Below are 12,111 nucleotides of genomic sequence, written 5' to 3'. Positions count from 1 at the left end.
TATATATATATATATATATATATATATATATATATATATATATATATATATATATATATATATATATATATACACACACACCACACACATATATATACATATATATGTGTATATATATTTATATATATATATGTATATATATATATATATATACACACACCACACACATATATATACATATATATGTGTATATATATATTTATATATATATGTATATATATATATTTATATGTATATATATATACACACATATATATACATATATATGTGTATATATATTTATGTGTATATGTATATATGTATATATATATTTATATGTATATATATATATATATATATATATATATATATATATATATATATATATATATATATATATATATATATATATATATATATATATATATATATATATATATATATATTAAGGTGAGTCGAAATGTAAAAAATATTAAGTTGGAGATCCTGTACATGTCTAAAAAGTTGCTTTTTGATGTACTTTTTTGAGAAAACCTCACTTTTTATTTTATAGACAGTGTCTACAGGTCCCAACTCTGACTAGAAAGACTACATAAATACCCAATGTTAGTGTAATGTATTGCAATGTATTACAAATTAAAAAGAGTGTAAACTGTAACGAATCAATGTTAAACAGCAACATTTCAAAGTTGTTCAACCTAACTGTTAATAAAATCTTTCTTGCTGTCTATTTTGGTATCCCTAATCTGGATTTCTTACTCTGTAACACCATGCCATGATGGGACTTTCTCCCATAAACTTTACAGCTTGCAGCGCTAACACCTTTAATTGTTCTCTCTACTGCCTGTTAATGACATGGAACAACGGGCAGTAATATTGGATGTGTGTAAGTAAGTTGATCATTTGAAAGGTGTGATAGCATCGGAGGAGACGTAACGTTACTCTGGTCCCAGTCAATCATGTTGATGAACGATGTTGCAGCCAGATTTAATGTTATATCCTTCTTATCAAAGACGCGAATCGGTATGTTACTATTAGTCTGCTTCTCTCTTGCTCTTATTATTTGTTCTACTGAAAAACGACGAATTTCCATATCACTATCACTAACTGCAGCTAACAGAATGTTTTCAGCATGCGCAAAGTAGCAGTTATTTTCGAGAACAGGACGAACCACAGCCTGATCTAATGCATCAAGTTCCTGAAACAACTGAACTAAGTAAAAGAAGTTGTTAGCACCATTTTGGCAAGAAGAATTTGATTTGATTTTGAACCAAGAGGGTCCGTAATAGTTTAAAATGAAATGCGTTACTCTTCTAAGAGGTTCAGATGCCACCTCTCTAGACATGTAGAGACACAAAATCCTGTTGGCTTTTGTCAACCACCGAGCATGACTTATATTTCCAGGTAAACTCTACTCGAGGAAATCAATATCTGTAGAAGTCTGACGTCCACGCTGCACTGTTAGACATGCTTTCAAAAAGTACAGTTGGTCTGTGCTAAGATTCTTCTTGACAGCTTCATCACAATCAGTCACCTTACCAGTAATTGGCAAATAATTAACGACAGGCAATTCATTCGGATCATATTCTAGAGCTGAGCTAATTGTACCTGTCAATGTGGAAGGTCCTGTAGTTCGAGCAAAATCCACGCCTGCCAAAAACTTTCTAAATGGCAGCTCGTTACAGTGTAGAAGGCATACCAACCACTGTCATGGTCTACCTAAGTTCTCCTCCAATTTTCTTATGATTCCGTTGCTTTTACCTGTATTATTATTTGCGCCATCACACACAACACCTTGAATGCTTTCTACGGAGTTTGTCTCTATAATAACTGACATTAACTCCTTTGTTATACCAGCAGCTTTACTACTTTCAGGAACTACATGATCGATGTATATGTTTCCTGGATACAAAACAATACTATAGTGTTCTTCTTTTTTACTTCTTCTACAACCAAAACTCTCAACTAATGTAACGTCTTGTTTTCCATCAAAGCCTATACAGCACAATTCCTTATTGCTCTGCATATGTTCTTCAACCAGAGTATCTCTCCAGAAATTCCTTTGTCGACGTAGCTTATCGAGGCTAGAAGAATTGTTGCTGAAGACAACATACTGAGGTCTTTTAAAACAGCATTAACAATAAGACATGTATCTCTGTTGCTAATTTTGCATCGATCAACTGCTTTAGCTAATTCCTTGTACTTGTTTCTGTTATGCACTGATACTATCTCTGATATATTCCTCTGATGTATAATTACTTTCAGACATGTTACGCTCATCCTCATCAATATCTTTCTCAGTTTCATATTCAACCTCTTTTGACTGTGCTTCATCACACACTGATTTCATAAATTTGCGTTTTTGTTTCTTTTCCAGTGTTGCTGTCGTTTCTTTGTCTACTCCACCAATTATCATTTTTCTAACTTTTTTTTGGTCAACCCAGAAATCCCACTTTATCAATGGGATTTTATTTGGCAGTGGGCACATGCATAAGTTCATTTGCAGGTACAAATGTCAAATAACTGCTTAAAAGAGTTCAACTTCTCAGTGTCTGATGTTCTTTTTGCATCTGAATATTTTTCAAGTGTATGTACTTTATCCATAAGTCTTCTAATCCTAATGATTGTGCTATTCACTTCTATTGTGGGAATACTTGCTTTTGAATAAACACATTTCACTCTGTCTGCTAAAATTGAATATCTTTCTTGCAAGCTAATTTCTAATACTGTTTTCTGATTATAATAGAACGCCTTAATAACGTCTTCATTTGATGGGATAGATCAACTAACTGTCCAAACAATGGATGTTTAGTTGCACTTCGTGTACACATACAATCCATATTTAATATAATTTGTATAAAATAATAAAAAAAAATACAACAAGTTATGTTTACAATAAATAAAAGCTGTTAAAACAATTTTTCATAAGAATTTAGTCAATAAATATTCCAATATTTATACAGACTATAATATGTTTAGCCCTCTCATAAATAGGCCTACATGTTAAATGAAGTGATCTTTCTACAGTCTAAACTATAGCCTACTGTAGTATACATCTATATTAGCCTACTTGAATTTTACTATAGATCTATTATTGCAAAGAAGAAAATAAAACTACAAAATAATATATTAGATATTTTGCTTGTTTCTAAAAAATCTAGCACATGGTTTGTTGCTAATGTTGGTGACGTCACATGTAAATAACGTTATAAAATTTATTCCATTTCTTTTTTAGCACTTGTAGTTAGGTGCTAAACCATTTGCCAATGCATTTTAGTCAATGATTTATAGTTGGTACGTATTTAGATTGTACCAAGGAAATGGTTAAAATATATCAAATAAGGTAAGACTTTAATCAAATATTGGGACCCCTAAACGTTTCATAAAAAATCTTTAAATATTATTTTCATACTGTACTGATACCAAGACAACTTTTTGTTCATGTACAGGAAAGATAAAAAAATTCGACCCACCCTAATATATATATATATATATATATATATATATATATATATATGTATATATATATATATACATACATACATATATATATATATATATATATATATATATATATATATATATATATATATATATATATATATATATATATATATATATATATATATATATATATATATATATATATATATATATATATATATATATATATAAATGTATATATATACAGTTGTCTTTTTTTATTTGTAATTTTATAGTTCCGAAAAATTTTTTGCCTCCAAATATTACGAACCTTGGTGCTTACTCTGTTAAACTTATTTGGGCTCCTCCATTGATCAGTAGTGGACTTATTAGAAAATATGTTATTTATGGATATATTCCAAGTGTTGGTGAAAACATTAGTAAGATATTGCAAGGCGGATTGGTAACAGAATGTGAAATTGAAAATTTAAATCCAGCAACTCTTTATTTGTTTAAAGTTGAGGTGTTCACAGGTGGAGGAAGCACAGAAAGTAACCAGATTAATGTTACAACCTTACCATCAGGTAATAAAAAAGTTATAAAAGTTAAATAAAAGAAATTTAATTTGTTAATTTATTTATTTGTTTCAAATTTTTGTCAGTACAATATTATTCAATTTATTTTCTACTAAAAACTTTTTTGTTTTATCAAATCAATATATTAGAAAACCAAATAACACTTACATAATCATATTTGTTTTACTCCAACTTACTACTAATAGTAAAATTTTTTTTGTATTAGAAGTCCTGTTGCTATTTCAAGTGTAACTATTTCAAGTGTAAAAAATAGTTAAATAAGTTAATAATTAAATAAATCAATAAATAAATATATAAAAATAGATAATAAATAGTTAATAATAATAAAAATTGAATAATAAATAGTTAAATAAATTAATAAGTTAAATAAAGAGTGTACACAAAATAAACTTGAAAGAGTAAATACGTCATTTTTTTTTTAGTTGTATTAATATATTTTTAATTATGTTTTTATTTTGCTTACAGCGTTTGCGGTTTCAAAAAAAACGCGTTTAGGTTTCACATTTAACCTAAAATTAGTTTTTAAAATTACAAAAGAAGAAGAAATTAGAGAAAAAATTGTGAACAAATATTTGAAAAATCCAAATAAAAACTACAATTCATTAGCTAAAGAGTTGCAAATACATCCTGACACTGTTTTTCTCAAGTAAAATCAATCAAACACATATCTGGCAATTAAAGAAAGGTTTTCATGATTAAAAACTGTTTAGAAAACTGGATAATAGTTTTAAGATTACCTCTCAACATTGCTCAAAAAGATATTGATTTTCTCATAGTTTTGTTGTAAAAGCTTGAAATAAACATAAACTTCATTCTTTCAAATTATATAAAGTGCCCAACCGTTCTAAAACTAAAAAAAAAGCAATAAAAAAAAAAAAAAACAGATCCTGCTGCAGAATGTTATATGACAATTTTGTTTCTAAAGATTATTGAAGATAATGAAACTTATATCAAGTTCAATAATTAGAAAATTTCTGGTGCTGTCAAAATTGACATCTATTATATTGTCAAATATAGAGGAAAAGCAGAAATTTTAATACACAATGCATGATAAGTTTTCTAAAAAAGCCTTGATTTGGCGAGCTATTTGCTGGTGTGACAAAAAAAAAAGCATCTTATATTACTGAGTACACATTTTCTGGTCAAATATATACTAAGAGTGTTTCAAAAATATCTTTTACATCTCATTAAATCAAATGATAATGAACCTGTGTTCTGGGCTGATTTGGCTTCAAGTTATAACTTTGTATAAAATAGTTAACTGGCTATGAAATAGTCTAAAGAAAATTATGTGAAAATTGTGCCTGAAAAAACAAATCTTCAGAAATACCCAATTGAGAGCTATTTAAAAGTAGAATTTTAATTTTTTAATTTCTAAAAGTAGAAATAAACAGAGTAAGCATTTGCAAAGAGTTTGGTAGAGGCCAGATTGTTTATAATTGGAATAATGGTTACATGGTGACAACCAAAATCTGGGTTTTTTTTTTTACTAAATATAAATGATGTCAGTATTTTTATTATTTTATTACAAATATATTTCTATTTTATTCCATACTTTTTTCACGCAGTTTCTTCTCATTTTTGAAAAAAATGAGAAGAAAGTGCCTGATTCACAATGCTTCAAAATCTTACATCCACATTTTATTGTTTTACCATTTAGTGAGCTGAATCAACTAACTTTTCTAATATAGAAAGCCTAATTTTGATCTATTCCTCTATTAGAAAAAGTTCTTATTTTTTGTATAAGGTTTCTTTACTTTGTTTTCTAATAATGCCCCAAAAATATTCAATCAAAATGTTGAAATTATATTTCATATTCAATTAGGTTCAAAAGTTTAAATTCAAATTGAAGTTTGATTTGTAAGAAAAAAAAACAGTTTTTTTTAAAAACATTTATTTATATATTTAAAATATTTAAGATGATTATTCTCTTTAATGGTTTCTTCTGGGTAACCTTACTGAATAGCTTTATTTTATGCGCTCAACATTAAACTCTTGATTCACTTACAATTATTCCCAGATCTTTTTTAACTTTTTTTTTTTTTTAACTTTTTTTAGATGTCATTTCAACCAAAGATCTTTTCGATTTTGATTTTAATTGTGTGCTTTGTCATCAATTGCACTCTCAGTTAGCTTAAAAACTTTTCTATTTCATGTTGAGAATGTTTAACGTTCAATTACAAGAGTTTGTAGATCATTACTGATCATTACTTTTTACAAGTGACATCATATCATTACTGATTATTGCTCATCACAAGTGATATCATATCATTACTGGTTATAACTCATCACAAGTGGCATCACATCATAACTGATTATTACTCATCACAAGTGATATCACATCATTACTGATCATTACTCATCACAAGTGATATCATATCATTACTGGTTATTATTCATCACAAGTGACATCATATCATGACTGGTTATTACTCATCACAAGTGACATCACATCATTACTGATCATTACTCTTCACAAGTGACATATCATTACTGATCATTACTCATCACAAGTGACATCATGCATACTGATTATTACTCATTTAATGAGCACCATATCATTACTGTGTCTTTCCTTTGTTAAAATGTAAAAAACTGTGCATATATCTGCATTTTCAGAAAAATGTTTGATTTTTTATTCTCTAAACAATTTATGACATTGTCTTGAATATTGTGAATGAGTAAGATTTTTTGCCACTTTTTACTTTCAATTATTTTTTTTATGATGCAACCTTATGATGCAATGTCTCTTTTTGAGATTTTTTACCTTTATTAACCCAGCATACATATTCCATATTTACTTTCAGAATCTTAATCATCAGTTTTATTTTCTCTCTTTATGATATATATGGAATCATGATGAAGCAAAAAGAATAATAATTTAAGCAACAAAATTATCTCTTTTGATATGTTGTGCTCATCTTAATGAAATCTTGTTACATCAAATGTTTTAATCTAACAATGATTCTGTCTTGTAAACAATGTGTTTAAAATACAGAAATATTTTAGCATCATACTTCATTTGTCTTTGATAATATAGTTTTTATCCTTATGACAAAATTTTTCTATTTTTTTATGGAAATAAAAATAAACTCTCAAAACATCTAATTATGTTGTAAACAAAATTTAATTTAAATTTTTCATCTAGTACTCCAATAAGATGTACAAATGTTTTAGATCTGGTTTTAGCCATACTTGTATCTTTTAATTGAGATGATGCTATTACAATATATTATAATTTAGAATAACATCTGCAGTATGTTGTTATATTTTTGTTTGTCTTAACTTAAATATAAAAAAAATGTTTGTAAAAAGATAATAAAAATCAAGTAAAAAGCAGGTATCAATAGAATAATAAAAAGTAGATTAATTATTAATAAGATTAATAATTCATTAATATTTTCCAGTAAGACTTCAGAATAAATAAGTTTGTTTGTAAAACATTAATTATAAGGTAAGTCCCAAGTATATTTGCATTTCAACAAAATTTTTTATCTGTAGATCTAAAGTAACAATTTAAACTAAGTGCATTTGAATTAGTGGATTTTTTATTTTTATTTTTTAATGTTTAATTTTATATATAAATATATATATATATATATATATATATATATATATATATATATATATATATATATATATATATATATATATATATATATATATATATATATATATATATATATATATATACACACACATGTACATATATTTAAATATAGATGTATTTAAATATTTACTTACACTTTTAAAAATTTCAAGAATAAATATATTCAAAGTTTTAAGGGTCTTCTGTAGTAATATATGTTATGCTAACTTAGTGATGTTTTTCAAGATAAACCATGGTAACAAGATGCAGTTATGTGTGTGTGTATATATGTGTGTTTGAGTGCGTGTGTGTGCATGTGTTTGTTAGGCTGTCCCAAAAAATTATGAAAATTTGAAAATCATGAGATTTTACTCTCAAAACTATGAGATTTGGGATATAAAGTACCATTTTTCATTTGTACCACCTCAACCAATATATCATTGCAATCTGAAGCATCTGGAGAACTAACACTCACAGCCAATTTGTCATAAACAATAAATATTTTGAGATCTTCTGAAATTTCTTTAACTAGTTTGGTGTAAAAACATAGTACTAGTTTTTACCTTTTAGTCAATAAATCAATTAAATCATTTGCTTTATTAGAAGGTTTATCCCTTGTTGACTGGAATTGTCTTGAACTGTTTTCTGTAAACAGTAGAACCTAGGTTTATTTTTCTCATTTGAGTAAATGTTTGAATAGGTTGACATTTGCGGTCTGAGGTTGTATTCCAGTATTATATCATAATATTCAACAAGGTAAACATTTCTTCTAGGACTAATAGAGCAGTTGCATTTTCTCTTAGCTACTTGTTTTATTTTTTAATTTTTTGGAACATTCTATGTTAAAATTTATTTCTGAGTTGAAAAATGTTTATCACATAAATCTATTACAGAGGCAGATGCGGCACTCTGAGTTTGAAAGCTAAATTCCAGGCATAAAAGTTACTCCAAACAAATATTTTTATTTGTTTTCATAATAAAAATGTATTTTCATAACATAATTTTTGAACAGTTAGAACAAATATAGAAAAATTATGAAAATCAGTGTTATAAATTTTGAAAATATACATCTTGCAAATGTCAATTTAATGAACCATAACATTATTTTCATTTTCTAAGAACTAATCCCCTAACTTTTTTTGGGGCACCCTAGTGCATGTGTGTGTGTGTGTGTGTGTGTGTGTGTGTGTGTGTGTGCGTGTGTGCGTGTGTGTGTGGGCGTGTGTGTTTGTATATATGTGTGTGTGTGTGTGATATACAGGGTGAGGTAAAAGTTCCCGTACAAAAGTATAATTTAAAAAAATTATCTGTATGGTGTTTTCTTTCAATATATAGTGTGTTTTTAGTATTCTTTGGTATTCCTTTGTATTATTTTAGTATTATTTAGTATTATTTTGTTTTAAACTAAAGTGTAATTTGTTTCTCGCCTTGTACAGAAACTTTTGCTGTTTATATTTTTGTACGGGATCTTTTTCCGCATCCTGTATATATATATATATATATATATATATATATATATATATATATATATATATATATATATATATATATATATATATATATATATATATATATATATATATATATATATATATATATATTTAAATATATATATATATATATAATTTTATACATTTTAGTTCCAGAAATGTTCTCACCTCCAATTATTGCAACATCTCCAACTTCATTTAATATTTCATGGAAACCTCCTATCAAACCTAATGGAGAAATTATTTTCTACAAAGTTGAACTCAATGATGTTTTGTATTATACTGGAAAAAGTCTTTTTTTTAATATTGCAAATCTTACAGCATACACATTGTATACAGTAAAGCTTTCTGCATGCGGTTATGTAGGTTGTGTTTCAGTATATGTTGATCAATATACTGGTGAAACCCAACCTGAAGATCTGATGGCTCCAACTGTACAGGTTTTAGACAGTGTGCGAATTGAAGTTTTATGGTCACCACCTCATAAACCAAATGGGATAATTTTTATGTATCAGTTGTTTGTGTCACTTTCGAACAGTTTAAATAACATGAACCTGATTAGTAATACCACTAAATCGAACTTTGCTGTGATTGTTGAGAACCTTGTTCCTGGAACCTTATATTTTGTCCGAGTGAAAGCATTTAATAATAAAGGAAGTGTCATTAGTAATGCTTCAGAGGTAAGAACACTTGAAAGTGCTCCCACAAACATTCCACCTCCTAAGGTAACACCAGTTGGTTCTACAATTTTATTGGTAAAAATATACCCTCCAAATTCTCCTAATGGAGTTGTAAGAAATTATTATCTATGGCAGGATGGAGTTATTGTTTTAAATTGGGGTGCATTACCAAATGACTATATTGCACAAAATCTAAAGCCATATACACAGTATGTGTATCAAGTACAAGTCTGTACTGCCAGTGGTTGTGGTTTTAGCCCCAAAGTCATAGGTTTAACTGGACAAGGGAAGCCGAATGGTACCATTCAGTTATTAGTGCAAAACATAACCTCTCATTCATTAACTGCCAATTGGACATCCTCAGTGCAACCAAATGGGCCATTAATCTATTATTTAATAGTAAAAGGAAGTTTTTATCTTAGAGGATACGAAACAGTTGATATGTCAGTAATTTGTTTTGAAACCAATAATACAGATGAAACTGCATTATGCACTGGCCTTCTTGCGTATACAATATATGACATCATAATAAATGCTTCTAATAATGTTGGTTTTATTTTAAGTAATTCTATAAGTGTGAAAACCTTATCTGATAGTAAGTTAATTTCAAGTTTTTACAATTATACTATGTTATTATACGCAAAAATATCATTTGTGTTAACATTTTTTTTTTTTAATAATGTAAAGTTTTTACATTATATTTGTTTTATTACAAACTTACAGAGAAACATTTCACTTTTGCTTTCAAAGATTTCACTTTTTATTGGTTTAAGGTTACTTGTTTCAAAGAATCATCTCTTCTTAAATCTTCAAGAAAAATTAAAAAAAATACAAATAAAAGATTTATAGATTACCAAAACAAATTATTATTTTTTCAAAATAATATTACTATTTTATATTTTTTATATTGTAAAATCTACCACTTATTATATATTTTCTTATGATTTTACAACACCATCTACAACACCATCTACAACACCATCTACAACACCATCTACAACACCATCTACAACACCATCTACAACACCATCTACAATACCATCTACAACACCATCTACAACACCATCTACAACACCATCTACAACACCATCTACAATCTGTTTTTATTATCACATCTCCCAGGTCTAAGTAACTGTATGGCTCCGTTGGCCTTTTTTTGCAATCATTGTGTTGCATAAATAAATCTCTTCAAACAAATCTGTTTGAGTATGCAATCTTTTATAACAAAATTTAAATTTGTTTGTAAGCGATATAAATACATGATATTTATGTTAATTAAACTTAATAAAAAAAAAACCATTTAATAAACTTCTTCTCAAAAATCAAAAAAAAACCATTGAATAAATTTCTTCTCAGAAAAAAAACCTTGACATAATTTGGTAATTTCTCTCAATTGTTAATAAATTAATAAAACATATATAACTGACCTGACTGAATCTCTGAAAAGCTTACTACTATTTTTACAAGTTTAGACATTAACTTTAACCCAATATTAGTTCCTCTTATGTCAATTATATATAAAAAGAATCATAAATGTTCAAATTTACATAGATTACTTTTATCTCCGCAAAATATACCTAAATTAAATTATTCCTAATTAGCTTATATCTAAATTTAAGCCAAGAAAATCGTTAGATCAAAATAGCATTTCCACAAACACCTTTATAGATTAAACAAACACCTTTATAAATTCGACAAACACCTTTATAGGTTAAACATTTTCAAATATTCTTTCTATTTAATATCTCATTCATAAATGGAAAATTTTCTAATGTTTAAAGTTATTCTGTGTAATTATATATAAAAGTGTAATTCGATATATAAAAATGACTTTAAACTTGTATGTGTTAACTATAGATTTAATTTTTTTTATCTAACATTGGTAAACTTGTTGAAAAACTTATTCTAAAGTGTACTTTATTCTGAAATCTTTTAAATAAATTTTAATTTTAACATTATACTTATGCATATATAAGTGTAACAGAAAAAGTCAGAAAAATAACAATTACTGAAGATCAGAAAAACTCTTGATACTATTTTTTATTTTATTTTATCAATTTACAGAAAGCTTTTGATACAATTTATCATAATATTATAATTTCTATTGACAATATTGAGTTTATGGTGTTGTAAGTTAGTTTTTAGTGTTGTTTTAAGTGAGTGTTGTTGTTAGTTGGTTGTTAGTGGTGTTTTAAATGATTGATGTTGTAAGTTATTTGTTATAAATTAATGGTGTTGTAAGTTAGTGATGTTTTAAGTTATTGGTGTTGTAAGTGAGTGGTTCAATCTTATTTTTATTACTATTAGCATTCGATGGTTATTGGAACTTTTAAGTATTAATGTTTATAATTCTA

General features: G+C 26.8%; 1 protein-coding gene across 1 annotated transcript in view; it reads left to right on the top strand.

The window, feature by feature from the left end:
• Positions 1-12,111, top strand: part of LOC101238664 (usherin) — a 43,814-nt gene that overhangs the window by 29,618 nt on the left and 2,085 nt on the right. Inside the window, exons 18-19 of the mRNA XM_065806554.1 lie at positions 3,699-3,986; positions 9,228-10,352. Of these exons, the coding sequence (XP_065662626.1) occupies positions 3,699-3,986; positions 9,228-10,352 (1,413 nt within the window). The remainder of the gene's footprint in view (positions 1-3,698; positions 3,987-9,227; positions 10,353-12,111) is intronic.

Source organism: Hydra vulgaris, chromosome 09, assembly GCF_038396675.1.
Source record: "Hydra vulgaris chromosome 09, alternate assembly HydraT2T_AEP".
NCBI classification, from domain to species: Eukaryota; Metazoa; Cnidaria; class Hydrozoa; order Anthoathecata; family Hydridae; genus Hydra; species Hydra vulgaris.
Note: the sequence above shows the minus strand (reverse complement) of the source record. Positions and strands in the feature narration are given on the sequence as shown.